At 38.7% G+C, this 15,412-nt stretch overlaps 1 protein-coding gene across 2 annotated transcripts; it reads right to left on the reverse strand.

The window, feature by feature from the left end:
- Positions 1–438: 438 nt before the first annotated feature.
- Positions 439–15,079, reverse strand: LOC133842813 (protein Optix). 2 transcript variants are annotated; one of them, XM_062276066.1, is made up of 4 exons: positions 14,787–15,079; positions 12,308–12,426; positions 11,181–11,430; positions 439–1,443 (listed from the first exon to the last, which is right to left on the reverse strand). In XM_062276066.1, exons 1-4 carry the CDS (start codon positions 15,077–15,079, stop codon positions 642–644), a joined length of 1,464 nt encoding a protein of 487 aa, XP_062132050.1. In that variant the 3' UTR covers positions 439–641. The 2 variants fall into 2 exon arrangements, with proteins under 2 accessions (XP_062132050.1, XP_062132051.1); XM_062276067.1 differs by lacking the exons at positions 11,181–11,430; positions 12,308–12,426; positions 14,787–15,079 and adding an exon at positions 3,121–3,139.
- Positions 15,080–15,412: the final 333 nt, after the last annotated feature.

The raw sequence follows: 15,412 nt of genomic DNA on the forward strand, positions 1-15,412 counted from the left end.
TTTCTGAAATTCTCCCAGATGCGAATGGAATAAAAAGACGTTGTTGGATGTTCGGTAATGATTTAAATTCTTAACTGTTTTCATTTCGTGTGTTTTTATTGCATTCTATAGTAAATGTATACGTAAGCTCTATGATTTGCATACTTAAACTCTATTTACAATTACGTACACACAAGTTGAATGAGAAACTCGTTGAAATTGCGCTTTCAATTTCAGTTTTGCTCTTTCAATGTCAATGTCAATTTCATTTTCAATTTCATTTTCAATTTCAAATGGAGTTTGCCAATTCGATTCGCATATGCGTTTGTTAATAACCTTAAATAACTATCTTTGAAAAGTGTGCGACGATGTTATCAATATGTCAATATATCTCCATAGGATTTGCAGTTGTTGTCGATTTGAATTGGAGCTCGAAGTTTGGAGTTATTGCTTGGTGGCGCGAGGGGGAGGCGAAGGACTCCCAACTGGTTGTTTTTTTTTTTGCTTAACTACAGTTAACTTAGGCTAGGAATTGAAACAATTTGTATAGCTGGGCATAAAGTGCTGCAGGAGACTTGGGATGAGTAGGAGGGGACTGAGGGTGGGCTGGGGGAGTGAGAAACCCTGGGGGCAAGGCCTTGGGCTCAGACCCGCTGCTGATATCATGTGATCTCCGGAGCACTGTGCTTCAGCTCCGGCGACGTGGAGAAGGGTCGATGCAGCAGCTGGCCACTGTGATGATAGCTTGTAGTGGATGTCGTTGAGTTCCCCTCATGATGTCCAGCGCCAACTGCGGCTGCCACCGCTGCAGCCACCGCAGTCGAGTTGAGTTTCTCGGGCGAATTGATGCGCAGCTTTGGCGGCGGCAGCGGTGGAGGCACCACGACGCCACACTCAACACTGTAGGCTGCCGCATAGGCCGGATGATGCAGATGCGCAGCAGCAGCGGCGGCGGCGGAGGCAGCGCCACCATTCAAGGCCAGCGGCTGCGGCAATTGGGGATGCGGTCGTATAACTATCGGCTGAATGGGGAACTGCTGCGACATCTCCTTGAGGTTGCTAAAGCTTTGCAGGTAGCAGCCGGCATTGAAGAGACTGCTCGCGGCATCTAGCTTGAAGGGCGGCAAACAACCAGCGGGGAGTACAGACGATGCGCCAGCTCCAGCTCCTGCTCCAGCTGGTGCTCCAACTCCGCCGTATGCCGACGGCAACTGCGGTGGCGTCGGCGAGGGCAGCGAACTGCTCAGATCACGCGGCTTGTCGTCGTCCACGCTGAGACTCTCCTCGTTGGCGCCATTGGACATGCTGCCCGGACTGTGCTGCAGCTGCAGGCTGCTCGGCACCGGCGAGTGCGTCCCCAGCGAGATGTCCGAGTCCGAGCTGTCCGACGGTGTCGGCGATGCGGCTCCGTCCGCCCGACGGCTGCGACAGCCCATGCCGGAGTTGTTCTGGTTGTGCTGGATGCTGTAATGAGAGAATTGGGAATAGTTTAGGATTAGTCGAGATGAATAAAATCTATATACTATAGAGTATATATCATTGAAGTAAGGTTTTTATAATGATTATGTTGTACATTTTATCAAAATTCCCCAATTTGTTTTCTTATTATTCTTCTTAAAGAACTTGACTTATTAACTCAGAATTCTTGAATATTTAAAATATATTCTTAAGTTATTAATATTATATATTTGTCAATGCTGTCAGCAAAAATAACAATTGCGTTTAACAACTGCGATTGTCTGAAGATATATGTACTGTATATACTATATACTATTGCATACCTAAGCCGTTGAACCACTCAAATAAAATATTGTATATTCAAAATTCTTGTCTAGTAATGAGAATAAATGTAGCTAGTCTCGGAAATGCGTTCTGAAATGCAAATCTTAATTTTAGATATTACACATTATTCTTAGCATTCTACATTTAAATTACTAAAACTTGAGTTAAGATTAATTATTAATAATTGATGATTATACCAAGCCAAAATTCATGTATTCATGTATTCATGTATATCAAATGCTATCATAGAATATTCTCATAATTTTATGATATTGATTACTACCTTTAATAATTTGTAATTATATCAGAAATGAGTATAATATATGTATTTCTAAGAATCACTGCAAAGCTTTAATGAACGTTTAAATATTGTAAATTATTCAGATTTTAATATTTCAATTTGTTGAACATGTGTTAAATGCAGTGAATTAATGACACGCTTAGTGCGTATTGATTTATAGACTCAACGACGATATAAATCAAGCAGTTAATCGATGTTTGCTTTTGTTTAATCGACAATTAATCAAAAAAGTTCAAATATTCTTTCGAAATTGTGAGAGATATATGCTTTCAATATTCCCAGTTATTAAATGAAATTTAGATATGGAAAAAGGGATTTCGTTATGCTAAGAAATAAAAAACAGAGCGCGTTGCACACTTAATTAGTAAATGTGGCAAGAAGGCGTGTTGCATGCACGTAGTACGTAGCACGTAGCGAGTTGCATGTGTGCTTGTTGGTTGATGGTTGCATGCCCCATTACAGTCAGGGGCACGGCTCATTTGTCGTTCGCTGGGCTTGAGCTCGGCAGGCGGGCGGGCTGACGGGCTGACGGGCTGTGTTCATAAATCTGAGACAACTTTCACACATGCTTAAGACAAATTATCTGTGGCAAGGCAAAACAAAGGCGTGCCCCCCAGCGAGCGGCAGCGAAGTCGGGAGAGAGAGATGACTTGATTAGAGCAGCAACTGTGCGGCAACAACAAATAGAGACATCAGCAAGAGAGATAGAGAGTTGGAGAACCCAACACGACTCCTGGCTACACTGTCATAATTATCGGTTAGGATTCGCTCAACTTGCCGCAATTTGTTGACCCATCAGCATTAATAATGTCGAGAGAGTCGGGAGTCGGAGTCTGAGTCGGGAGTCCAGCTTCGAAGTCGGCACATTCCCTTGTCCTTTGCGGCTCGTGTTGTGTGATTAATGATGTTGAGGGAAGCAGCAGCCGAAGCATTCACATTGAAGTCGAGTTGAGTCGAAGCAGTCACAACTCCACAACTCAACTGCTGGAAATGTATCTGCGGCTACCTTTTGAAAATGGAATCGTTTAGTTGCCTAATGCGCCAACTTGATGGATTACCACTTGGCCACTTGACTCCCCATGACCCCGATCACTCCCGTACCAGCTTCTTTTGGCTACCCGCTGCTGGGAGTCGCCACAGTGTCTCTCTCACTGTCTCTGCAACTCCAGCATTTATCTTTGGGGTCCAACACCAACTATAAGTACTTTTTCATTTGGTAGTAGTTATTTTTTATCCATAATTTTTAGTGTCAATCAAAAATGTGCCCAACATAATGAAAGAATCAATACTTCTCTCCGCATCAATAAGCAACTTGATCTCAAAGACTGATAAGATTGGTAATATTTGTATTGATTCTATGCAGATAAAAATTGTTTAGAGATTTCTTTTGTCCCAAGAATTTAAAAATAGCGAATTTCCAGAATCAAAAAGAAACTTATTACTATATTCCAAACAAGTCAAAAAAATTTCATTTTGATCAAACTATAAACTGTAAAGTTTTTTAAAGGGCACAAGTTTTCAGATTTAAATGGAAATTGCAACTTTAAGATGTAATACGCAACAGATACAAAATACAATATAAAGAAGGAAAATTGAATGTTATTCTATATGCTATAACAGTTAAATAGTAATCCTGATAAAGTACTTTTAATCTTTGTATAGATTCTACAATATATTCAATTTATCTCAATACATAAAAAAAGAAACAAATTTGTGTGAAAATGGCGGAGTTGTTTGTGAAATTGTAGCTGGCTTTTGCGGGCAGTAGCAAATGTCTGCGTACGCTTCAATGGCGACAAAAAATGCCTGACTCCCGGCTGGACGCAGCTTGTGGCACGGGTCAGCAACGTCAAGGCCGTCTTCAGCACGCTCGGCTTGAGCCAAGTTTGCAGCTGAATCTGATATGCAAGCGTATATTTTCCAAACAATTGACTAAACAGCTCACAGAGGGAGAGGGAGTTAAGGGGGGTAAAGAGTGTAGAGGGGGGAGCCAAAAGGGTTACTCCAATTCAGATGGCAATCGGATACTGTGGCACCTAAATGAAGCCGAAGCTGAAGCTGAAGCCGAAATGACACGTATGTAATTACCCGCGTGGACACAAACTAAGCGAGAAAGGAATATAATGAGAAAGAGAGAGAGAGCGTGTGAGTGAATGAGAGAGAGGGAGCGACAGATAGCGAACCCTTGCTGGTAACCTGAAGCCGAGAGACATTGAAATGTTATAATCGGCTCATGTCAGAAGATGCATGTATATGTAGTTGTATCTGTGTGTATATCTGCATCTGTGTGAGTGTGTGTGTATCTTTGGATTGTGAAATTAATTCAGCTGCAAGGTAACATGATCTGATCATAGGCCAAAAACTCAAAGGAATCAACAACAACAAGAACAACACTATAAAAAAAACTCTTTTCGAAACAAATCTGGCTTTAAATCGATGCCCAACAAAAAGGGTCGATGCGATGGGTTGGACATGTTAATAGAAAACGAACTTCTAATGCAAAGCAAACAGTTTCGAATGAATATTCTATTGATACCCCATATGGAGTTGTGATATACACTATATAGTTGGAAGTATCAAGGGTAAGCAGCGATGCATAACTTGTCATTTATAATCAATATCTTAATACGCATACGTTATTGAGTAGCTAAAATTGTATTTGCAAATTTCTTGTAAGTTGTATTTACTTTGGTAATTTTCTTGATCTGCGCATCACATGCTAATGCATGACTAAAATATACCCTATAAGTGTTGCAATGCTGCGACTTTATATACTCGATTGTATTGTGTGCGAAATTGTATTTGTTTGGATAAATAGCTTATTGCAATTGGTTTGGTTTTGCACTTTGTACCCTGGAATTTAATTCTAAGCTACAATTAACAATAAATAAATAATAAATAATTTGTCAATAAATAAGTAGAGGCACAAAATAATTTAGGGATATTATGATAATAGAGTTAAATAAATTGCAAAAGTTCTTTTCTATTTTCGGATTTTAAATAATTTGAAGGGGAGAGATACTACATCTTTTATTTGTTGGCTTTATTAAGAAAATGTTTTAAATATTTTAGAGAATTATTTGAGATACTCTACTGTGCACTCTCTCTCTACTCTTCCTTATATTTTATTCGGCAGCTCTTATTTTCTTAATTTTTTGTGTCATCTATTTCTGTATATAATTTTGCAGTTCTTCTATATGGCTCTGATTTTAAAAACACCTTTTTCAATATCTTTCTCTTCAGGTTTGTATTTCGTATCTTTCGCTCTTTAGTCACTATCGATTATAGGGTATAATACAATGCTTTAACTTGAATGCCTCGTCCTCGTCGATAATTGTGTCATTCAAATTGAAAGTTATAAATTGTGTCAATATTTAGACAAGAACAGAGCTCGATAGAGAGCATAACAGAGAAGTGCCAAATCCCCGGGGTTCGCTCCGCTTAAATGGACCGAATAACGCCTTTGCTTTGCCTTTCACGGGGTGGTTGGGCTACAAGAGAAGGGGCATCAGAGAGGTAGAGAGAGAGAGACAGGGGGTGAATTGGTTTCTTTGCGCACTAAATGCAATCAACGTTTATTTTTTGTCGTTGTTGAGAAATGGCCTTTTGCCGTCTGAGGATCTGTTGACAAACGGGATTTAAATTTGTTCAATTTGAATATTGTTATCATTTGCTCAATTGCAGTGCGTCCCTTGTTTGCACACAGTCTGTCTCTCTTTCTGACTCTCTCTATACCTCTGTCTTTCTCTCTCTCTCTCTTCAATCTGCCTTCTCTTAGCTAGACATTTCACTTGTCAATGGTCAATACACTTCCAATCTCTCATCGATATCCACATCCGGTGCTTGGCTCGCTGTCAGCATCATCATCATCATCATCGGAGCTTCAGCTCCAACTTCAGCCTCATCGATGTGCCGAACTCTTAGACTTGTTGTTCATTCTGTATTTCATTTCTTTAATACACTTTCTACACGCTGCTGAAGTGGGCGAGGCAACTCCAACTCCAACGTTTTCGTATCTGTATCTCTGCCGTATTGTATCTTGTATCTTGTGTAGCTTGTATATTTTTCTCACAAGCCACCGAAACGGTAGTTGTGTTGTGCAAACATCTTCGAGTGCCTCGGACAGCCCCCAAGACCAGGTCGAACTTTGCTGTCTGGGATGTGCGCTGTAGCTTGCTTGGTATATGGGTATGGGTACTTATCGACCTCGAGTGTGCCTGTCCGAACGCGCAGCCAAGTGGGCACTCCGATTTGGATATTGACAATGGCTGCAGCTTCTGACTCTCTCGACTCCCTGACGTCCGGACAACGCGATTGAACCTTTGCCTTCCCAGCCTTTGGTTCATTAGAATTCGAGCTGTTTGCTGGGAAATCGTTCGTTCTCTGGGCTCGCTCTTGAGCTCCACAGTTCTCACAGGTTCAGTCTCTGAGTCGTCGCAGTTTTTATTTTGGGTTTCTCGCTTCAGTTGTCCTTCAACTTATGGTCGAGAAGTTTGAGTTAATTTCTGCGTGTTTCCCATTTTGATTGATCATTGACATTTACAACATATTTGTGTGTGTTTATTATTTGTTTGTTGTTATTGCTGTTGTCCCTCAATTTTATTACACTCTTCTACAAACACTCAATTCAGACTCGAGACTGTGGAAATCTCCCCTTCTACCTTCACATGGCCCATTTCAATTGCCGCTGATTTCATTTCATTTCATTTCGTTTTGTTGTGTTGCGTTTCATTTCATTTCTGCTGCCTCATTTCTTGACAAATTGCTGGCTCTCCTTGCCCCCTTCCTTTGTCACCCGCATATTTCGTGGCGTGTTCATCGACACCCGCCCACTGTGCTTCCCTATTTGGCTTCTGTTTTTGAGCGTGTGTTTACCTCGCATCTCTTCTTCTCCCTCTTCAAAGTGTATGTGTGGGTAGATTTTTAGTGGCTATCACGAAACTCGCATTTCATTTGTGTAATTCACGCAATAAAATAATCTGTGTTGAATCTCTGAATTACACGAATCTCATTCTCCATCTTCATCGCCAGCTCTAGCTGCTCATCCATCTCCAAGCCCAAGTCCATCAAGTGGTGCTTCATAATTGAATGAACTCAAGTCCATAATTTGGCAAATTGAATTAGCTGCTGCCAAGTGAAGCTTTCGTTACTATTTATTTTCTATTTCTTTCAAATTTATTTGCTATTTATTATCTTTTTCCATTTAATTTCTTTTCGATTTTATTATTACTTTATTTTGTGCATTTCTTTGTCTATTTCATACACATTTGTTTTCCATTTTAATAATACTTTTTTGTATATATGTTTTCTATATATTTTATATTTCCTTTGGTATTTGTTTGTTTCCTTTCAATTCTTTCTTCATTTCTTCACCATTCATACTTAATTTTTTGTATACTTCATTTCGTTTTATTTATTTTTTTTTAATTTCTCTTCAATGTATTGCCTATTTCTTTTTTATTTTATATAGTACTTTTAAAAAAATATCTCATATAAATGTGCATATCATATCAAATCTTTCATACATATATTATTGCTTTTTAGTTTCTGCATATTTCTATAATTTTTCTTATAAAATCTATTTCTCATATGCATGCTAAATTTAACAGGCAGTTTAGTGCGCTGTCATCACATTTAATACAACCGCTTGCATGTGAAATATTAAAAGTTATCGTGTTTGACATTTGAATGCAAACTTTTCACACTTTACGCAGACACACACACAAACACACTCTGACAAATTATCATGCAAGCGCAGCCAACTTAACAGTCTGGCTGCAGCGTTGCCAGAATATTTAATAGTTGACACTTTAACTTATGGTTAAGTTATGCTACCATTTTAAGAGCAATTCAAATCCAACCAAGCTTAATTTCGATTGTTTTCAATATTATTTAACATTGGCAATAAATTTGAGTAATAATTTGAACTATCATTTAAATTGATAACTCCAATTAATCACAGCTAATTTCAATTGTATTCAATCTTGTGTTATTTCACATTATAAAAATAAAATAAGTAAAATATTTGCATTAAATCATGTAATGATTTGAATTTGTAACACCAGCACTACATTGCAACACAGATCGATTAAAATACTCGTATTACTGGCATTATTTTTGGCATTACGATATTTGGCACTCCAAATCTTTCCCATAGAGTCGATTTATAAGATCGCAACAGAGCATAACAAATTGTGGTAGGCATTAAATATTTTCCGCTTTAAATGTGAACAACTCAATTTTGAGGCCTTTCTAAAGTTGCTGTCTAGTTTTCGCTTTTGATTGATTTGAGCAGAGGCCAAAGCTAACCAAGGAAGCAGTAGGAAGCGAGAAAGAGAGAAAGGGAAATAGGGAGAAGAGGTTACCCGCTGCTCAAGTGCAGTAGCAAAAATGTTAACAATTTTGTTCAGCACCGCGATGCTTGAAAAGTCAGCGCCTGTTATTCAGTCAGCGACTCGAAGTCGAAGTCGGAGTCGGAGTCGAAGTCTTCGCCTCTGTCTGAGACTGTGTTGCATGTCCTCTCTTCTCCCCTCTTTCGCTGCCTGGTTAGAATGTCTCAGTTCACAGTTCTCAGCTCGCTCATCATTATTATTGCTGGCGCTGTCGATGCCGCAGCTCAAGTCGAAGCTCAAAACTGAAGCTGAAGCTGAAGCCACCTCGTCATTGCCGTTGACTGGCAGCCTGTCTGTCTGTCCGTCCGTTTGTCTGCCTGCCCGTCTCTGGCATATGAACGGCTTTTAATTTCATATTTTTTATATTTTATATCAACTCGCGGTTGTTGTTGTTGCTGTTGCTGTGTCTCTCATAACTCAAGCAAGTTGCCGGCGAATTTCTTGTCTTGTTGTCTGCCTTAATAGCACGATGACTACACGACAGACCCAAAACTCCAACTCCATCGCCATCGCCATCGTCAACTTCAACTCCGACTAGGACTGCCGACTTTCGATGTCGAAGTGAGGCGACTGTTTTGCCCACTTGCGAGGATTGCAGCGTCAATGCTCAAGGAGCTGCAGATGAACATGAAGATGGAGTTGTAATTCTCCACGTGTAAATGTATCTGCTTCTGTGGCAGCCGCCGCAACTTTAAATGCAGCTTAAGCATTAGGCTTAAATATAAGTACTGAGATTCTGAATGTATCTCAATCTATAGATGCAACTGCATTCGTTATGTGTAACTCTATCGAAAAATTCTTGGGAAATTTTCGAATATTTAAAAGTTATTGTAAATATAACTCAATGTAAAACTACAGCTAGGTTTATTATTGGTTACAGCATCTAAAGATTCTTCTATGATATATTTGCATCTGTATCTTTAGAGTATTTATCTACTCTATTTGATTCTCTATTTACTACAGCATTTCCAGATTCTTTCAGTGCTTTCAAGTGAATTTTTTGTGTATTTAAAAGATGTGATGAATGTGACTGCATCTTTTATTGATTCAAAAGAATCCTCTATATCTTTTTAAGAATTGTTATTATATTTAAAAGTTTACTATAAATATATCTACATACATATAAAACTGCTTCTGTATTAGTAACTGCATCTGAAGATTTATCTACATCTGCTTGGGTATTCTTGGTATATTCTAAATGTTGCTCCAAATGTGTATTTAGCTTCAACTGTATTTTAAAAGTGTAGCTTTAATCTTATCTCATAATTTTCTATATTTATATTTTAGGTTCATTTGTACCGTTAATAGTAGCTACATCCAAAGATTCTTCTATATATACTTGTGTATCTTTATTATAATTCAAATTTGTATAACTTGGTCTTTAGATGCTCCTGTATCTGCATCTATATGCATATAATTTTCTGTATCTGTGTCCATAGCTGCATCTGTATCTCTATCTGCATCTCCATCTTCAAGTTGCATGCCGCCTTTTGCTTTACAAACTTTACAAGGCGAAATAATCGCCATCATTTCAACTAATGACCCGTTCCCCAAAAAGGCGCTTGCCATTGTGCTCCCCATTGTGGTTGTCTTTGTTGTTGTTCTCCACGTTGTTGTCGTTGGTGTTGTTGTTGTTGTTGTTGTTGCTTGTTGGCGCTATTGTGCAGATTCATTCAGTTTGTGGCAAGCTCCTAACTTAATAAACACGGTTCGTTCGCCTGCAAGATTTCTAAAGAATGCCAAAATGCGACGACGACTCAGCAATCGGGGAGTGCTGATCGAAAGGGGGTACAAGGGGAACAGGGGAATGGTGGGGAAGGGGGAAGGGTGTCTACCAATCTACCAAGCGGCAGGTAGAAGCAACTTGAAATATTTGCGCATCTGCAGGAGCAGCGTACTTGAAGATCTGCGCGGGGCTTACGGCTTTCTGCCATGTCATTCCACTTAACTTGCCATCTTTCACTTGGCCCTGGTCTGCGACTCCACTGCGTCGCGCTGCCCTCTTCTCTCTTGCCTCTCTTAGTTCCCCTCCCCGAACCGAGCATCTTCTTCATTTCAACTTCGCGCGAATTGGTCGAGTTTTTAGCTGTGTCTTTTTTTTGCTGCTGCTGCCCAGCTTTTGAACTTCCCCTCTTACAACTTCTTCTCTCTCTCTCTCTCGCTCGCAAAGTCTTTTTTCTTAGCGGTTACACCTTTCAACTGCTTTGGGGCATGCGGCATGAGGCAGCGCTTACATTGTTGTTGTTGTAAATCCACAGCTGCTGATGCTGTTGTTGCTGCTGTCGTCATCGTCGGCGGTCATTTTTATGTGGCCAAAAGCGACGACCGCAGAAATCGAGAACGCTTCGATGGATGCCGCCGTCATCGTCGCCGTCGTCGTCGTTGATTCGGCACGGATCAATGAAATGGAAATGGCACGCAAACGCCATAGCAGGGCACACACTACAAAACAGCTCCCGTTGCCGATTCCCGTTGCCCATTCCCTATGCTACTCCTGTGCATGATCCCCGCTTCCAGTTCCACTTCCACTTGGCTGAGAATAGATATCAGCTTACGCCCCGTTTGCTTGACGACGACAACGACGCCGCCGCCGCTCTTTGAGATGCCCCCAACAGCAAACAGCAAACAGCTAGAGCCACAGCTCGGATTACACACATGCGATCACATGTCTAATGGCCAACTAATGATGCAGTGAAGCGCGTTTGCCGAGCTTAAAGTTAACTTACCGATTCTTAGCAGCAGCGGCACGATCACGCTGCCGACGATTCTTGAACCAGTTGCCCACTTGCGTTGGATTCAGGCCGGTGGCCTTGGCCAGCTCACGTTTCTTGGTTGGATTCGGATAGGGATCCTGTAGGTACCATTCGCGCAGCAAACTTCTCGTCCGCTCCTTGAAACAGTGCGTCTTCTGTTCGCCATCCCAGATTGTCGGCGGCAGCGGAAACTTTTTGCGTACCCGATATTTGTCAACGGGCCCTGAAAATGTGAAAGATGGAAATATAGTTAGTGATGCGGACCACGAAATTGAAGCTAAATTCAGCAAGAAATTCAGATAAAGAGTTAAGTAATCAGAAATGAAGAATCGTAAATATGTAAAGAATACAAATAAAAAATATTATCATAGAGAAAAATTTAAAATGACGCTGCCTACAAAGAAGATAAAAATACCTAAAGTCTGATGAGCAAGATTTACATAAGTCCGATTTAGTGCGAATGGGATTTTTAAAATACAAATGAAATAAGATGAATAGTTAAATGCTGACTAAGTATAGATAGAAATAATTAAAATGCTAGAGTTTAATAATTAATTCAAAACTAAATATTAAAACAAACAAAATTAAACTGTTCATAATTAAATTAGTAATCACAACATATAGCCAAAAAAATGATTGATTTGTAGATAAAAACAATTAAATAAAAGTTGTAGACAATAAATAAAAAATATTATGAAGAATATTAACAAAATGTATATAATGGGTAATAATAATAATGGGTATTCATAAATCAGTAGATGGTCGCAAATTAAAGCTTTTTTTAAAGTTATTATTGAAATATATTAAAACAACATTTATATTTTTAACTATTTTTTAAAGAATGCAAATTTGAATTTGATGAATATATGAAGAACTTATTTTTTTTCTTCTATATATATTTACTCTAATTTTGGAAGATTGAAATTTCAAAGTACTTTTATAAACTTCTATTCTCAAATTCATATAGAAGATGCAGTTTTATGTAAATCATTAAATACATTATGAATTCAAATAAATATTTGAATATTGCAATGAAAATGAAGAGCTACAAATTGAATACTTTTGGTCCATTTATATTTGAGATATATTCCTCAACTTACCCAGTGATCGTCCGCGTAGTTTCTCTGCTTCGATGTAGTGGGCCTCGAGCCACATTGCCTGTAGTTTGCCATAGGATGCTTTAGTAAATTTATGATTTTCTATTATTGCATAGAGTTCCCTGAAATGCGGAAGAACTCACAGTTAGCCAATGGAAGGAATGCATTAAAAATAACTGTATACAATATGTGCTTAAAGTCAATCGCGTGGACAACCCTAAAGCAAATGCAGGGAAAAACAACCCTAATATTCTATTATATATTTCAGTTGCTAAATAATGTCCTGCTGTGCCTCTGGCTCCTGTTTTTGGCAATGAATTGTTCGACTCCTTGTACCCCTCCTTCCATTTTTCTTCCTCCAGCACCTCCCCCTCGACCATTGCCTCCTAACTCAGCCATATGTATTTTGAAACAATTTCATAAGCATTGATTGTCGTCAGTCACAGTCACAGTCGCTGTTGCTGCTGCTGTTGCTGTTGCGACTGTTGCTGACAGCCAAGTTGAGTACGTCAAATTGTTTTAATTGGAAGTCATTTATTTACCAGCTCAAAGCAATCAAATCACTTTGCCATACAGCTCTGATTTCGTCTATATATGCGCTGCCATTATATATGCTTATATGGTGCGCAGAGGGTCTAAGTATTTGTATATAGTATATATGCTATTTTATTTAAAGCGTTCGAGTGTTCGCTCTTGAATACATAATTTGGAGTGACCAATTAATAGCCAAAAAACTAGAGTTAACTAGTTAATTAATGAGATACTTGTAGAGTGCATATCATTTTAAAGATAACATATTTGCACCCTGATCTTCTTAATTGGTCATAAGATTCTTTATTGTTAAGCTACACTGAATTAATTATTTGCTTATTAATACATATGTATCTTTTCGACTTTAATTACTGCACAGTGCAATGAATTCTTATAATACTTTATATCTTAAACTTTTAAAACATTTTTAATTATTCCCGTTCATTGAAGATAGTGAAAAGATATTTTAATGTATTAAAATAATTGAAATACCTTTTGAACCATAGCAATTCAACTTTATGAGATCATAGAAAATATTCCCGACTACTTTAATGCTTCTTTGTGTAAATTCTTAAAATTTCGAATGATTAACGATAGAAGTACAATATTCTAATTATTTAATAATCAGAACAGATAATTCTAATCTTTTCTTAATATGAACAAAATGGTCTTCAAATGTTTTTATAAAGACGTTTTCATATGAAATTTCATTGCAATTAGAAACTGATGGAATATAATAAAAAGCTCATAAGGAAATATGTTCACAAATATTTTCTGCTTCACAACTATTTATTTATAAATTATGCAAATGGAAAGGCCACAAGAAAACTAAAACAATTCTAAATAAAGCAAAGCAAAATCAATGAACGACATTTGCATAATTTATAATGCAAATCAAGCGATTTATTACAGATTTGTTTATGCAAACAATTTAAATCATATTTATGGAAGTCGATTGCGAACTTAAGTTGCAGTTTTGTGCTGCAATGCAATTCGAAAAGCGCATTGTCAATTAAAATAGTTTGTATAAATATGAGTACGAGTATCATTAGTGCAGATTTCTCAGCAATTTGCGTAGTGTGTTGTTATTTGTTGTTTTCTTAACTTGTTTAAAACTGTTGTTAACCACTTGTGAAAGATGTCTCTGGGGCCATTAGTCAACGGGCTTTTAGCCCGTTTTAGTGAAGTTTGTCAGTTTGTCAGTTAGGCAGTGTGTCAGTTTGTCAGCTGTCATAAACAATACGTCAAACTTGATTCAGCTATAATGAGAAGCGAGAGTGCAGCAGCGATGTACGAGTATTTACGTAGTATATGTTTTATGATAGCGAGTATCTTGGCCAAGATGGAGATGGCAATCGAGTGTGGCTGAAGTGGCGACATGTTTGTCCACTTGTTAATAAACCTGATCTTGAGCTCCATCAGCTATCTATGACCAGTTAAAGTAGTTTGTCAATCAGGCACTTAATTGCACTAAACGATCAAGCTAAATACAAAGCAAAAAATATAATATCATCCAGACATTGAAAGCACCGTCTTCAATGAACTGTTTCCGGCCAAATGAAAATGGAAATGGAAATGCAAATTCAAATGCCTTTGCTTATTATATTATTATTTGTTTGTAATTTGAGAATTTATAGCCAAACACACACATTCCAGAGAGGAAGTTTTGCCCCTTTGTTCGCTCGGTGTTTTATTAATCAAAGTCTGCTGCTTTGATTGTTTGTTCTTTAATTAGTAAATTAATTCCATTGTTTATTAATTTAGGCAGCTCTCGCATTGTGCCACATATAAAGCTTCCACATACTATATGCGAAACTATCGAATAACCAAAATGACAAAAAAAAGCAAACCCTTGTGCCTGAGGTTAATCAACGCTGATGTTATTTGAGCCTGTGATTGTGCTTTTGTCTGCAGCTAAATGGCTAAAGTCTTGCATTGGAGTGTCTCGTACCTGAAGTTTCCGACGTGATAGGCAACCACAGCGCGGGCACGAAGCACTGCCTCACAGTTGAGGATCTCGTGCATGTTGGGCAATGCCACCGGCAGACTCCATAGGAAGCGGGCCAGTCGCTCAATGTCACCGGAATCTTCGAGAGTCTTGCACACGATCTCCACTTGGGCGGCGGAGAAGGCCAGCGTTGGCACCGCCAATATCGGACTGGGTGCTATAATCTGATGGTGTGTCGTGGGCGAGAAGGTCTCTGAGGGCGGCTGTTGTTTGCCCTCCGTCGGTCCAACGGCCATTTTATGCGTTGAATCCACTGTGAACAAATTCGCATACTATTCCCAACCAAAACGAAGCAATTTTGCAGCGACTAACGACCGAGACGTACTATGAGAAAATTTAACAAAACCACACACACACACACAGTCACAGTTCACAGTCACTTGGTTATTTTTTTTGTATCGTTTTATGCTATCGATATATTGATTTCAAATAATTAACATATTGCTCTCTGCGCTCGATCACACTCGCGACGTAAGTTGTTTATTTTTTTTTTGTTGTATTTTGTATTTTGTTGTTGCGGGGGATCCTTTTTTAATTGTGTGTGGCGATTGTCGTTGATGATGGTGATT

This window comes from Drosophila sulfurigaster, chromosome 3 (assembly GCF_023558435.1).
Source record: "Drosophila sulfurigaster albostrigata strain 15112-1811.04 chromosome 3, ASM2355843v2, whole genome shotgun sequence".
NCBI classification, from domain to species: domain Eukaryota; kingdom Metazoa; phylum Arthropoda; class Insecta; order Diptera; family Drosophilidae; genus Drosophila; species Drosophila sulfurigaster.

What these genes read in the sequence shown, in the direction of transcription:
- LOC133842813 (XM_062276066.1), bottom strand. Translation starts at nt 15,079, where the DNA reads ATGGCCGTTGGACCGACGGAGGGCAAACAACAGCCGCCCTCAGAGACC. An exon ending in TATCACGTCGGAAACTTCAG is followed by an intron (nt 12,427 to 14,786) that starts GTACGAGACACT and finishes TCCGCATTTCAG; the next exon opens with GGAACTCTATGCAATAATAG. An exon ending in GCCGCTGCTGCTAAGAATCG is followed by an intron (nt 1,444 to 11,180) that starts GTAAGTTAACTT and finishes CTCTCATTACAG; the next exon opens with CATCCAGCACAACCAGAACA.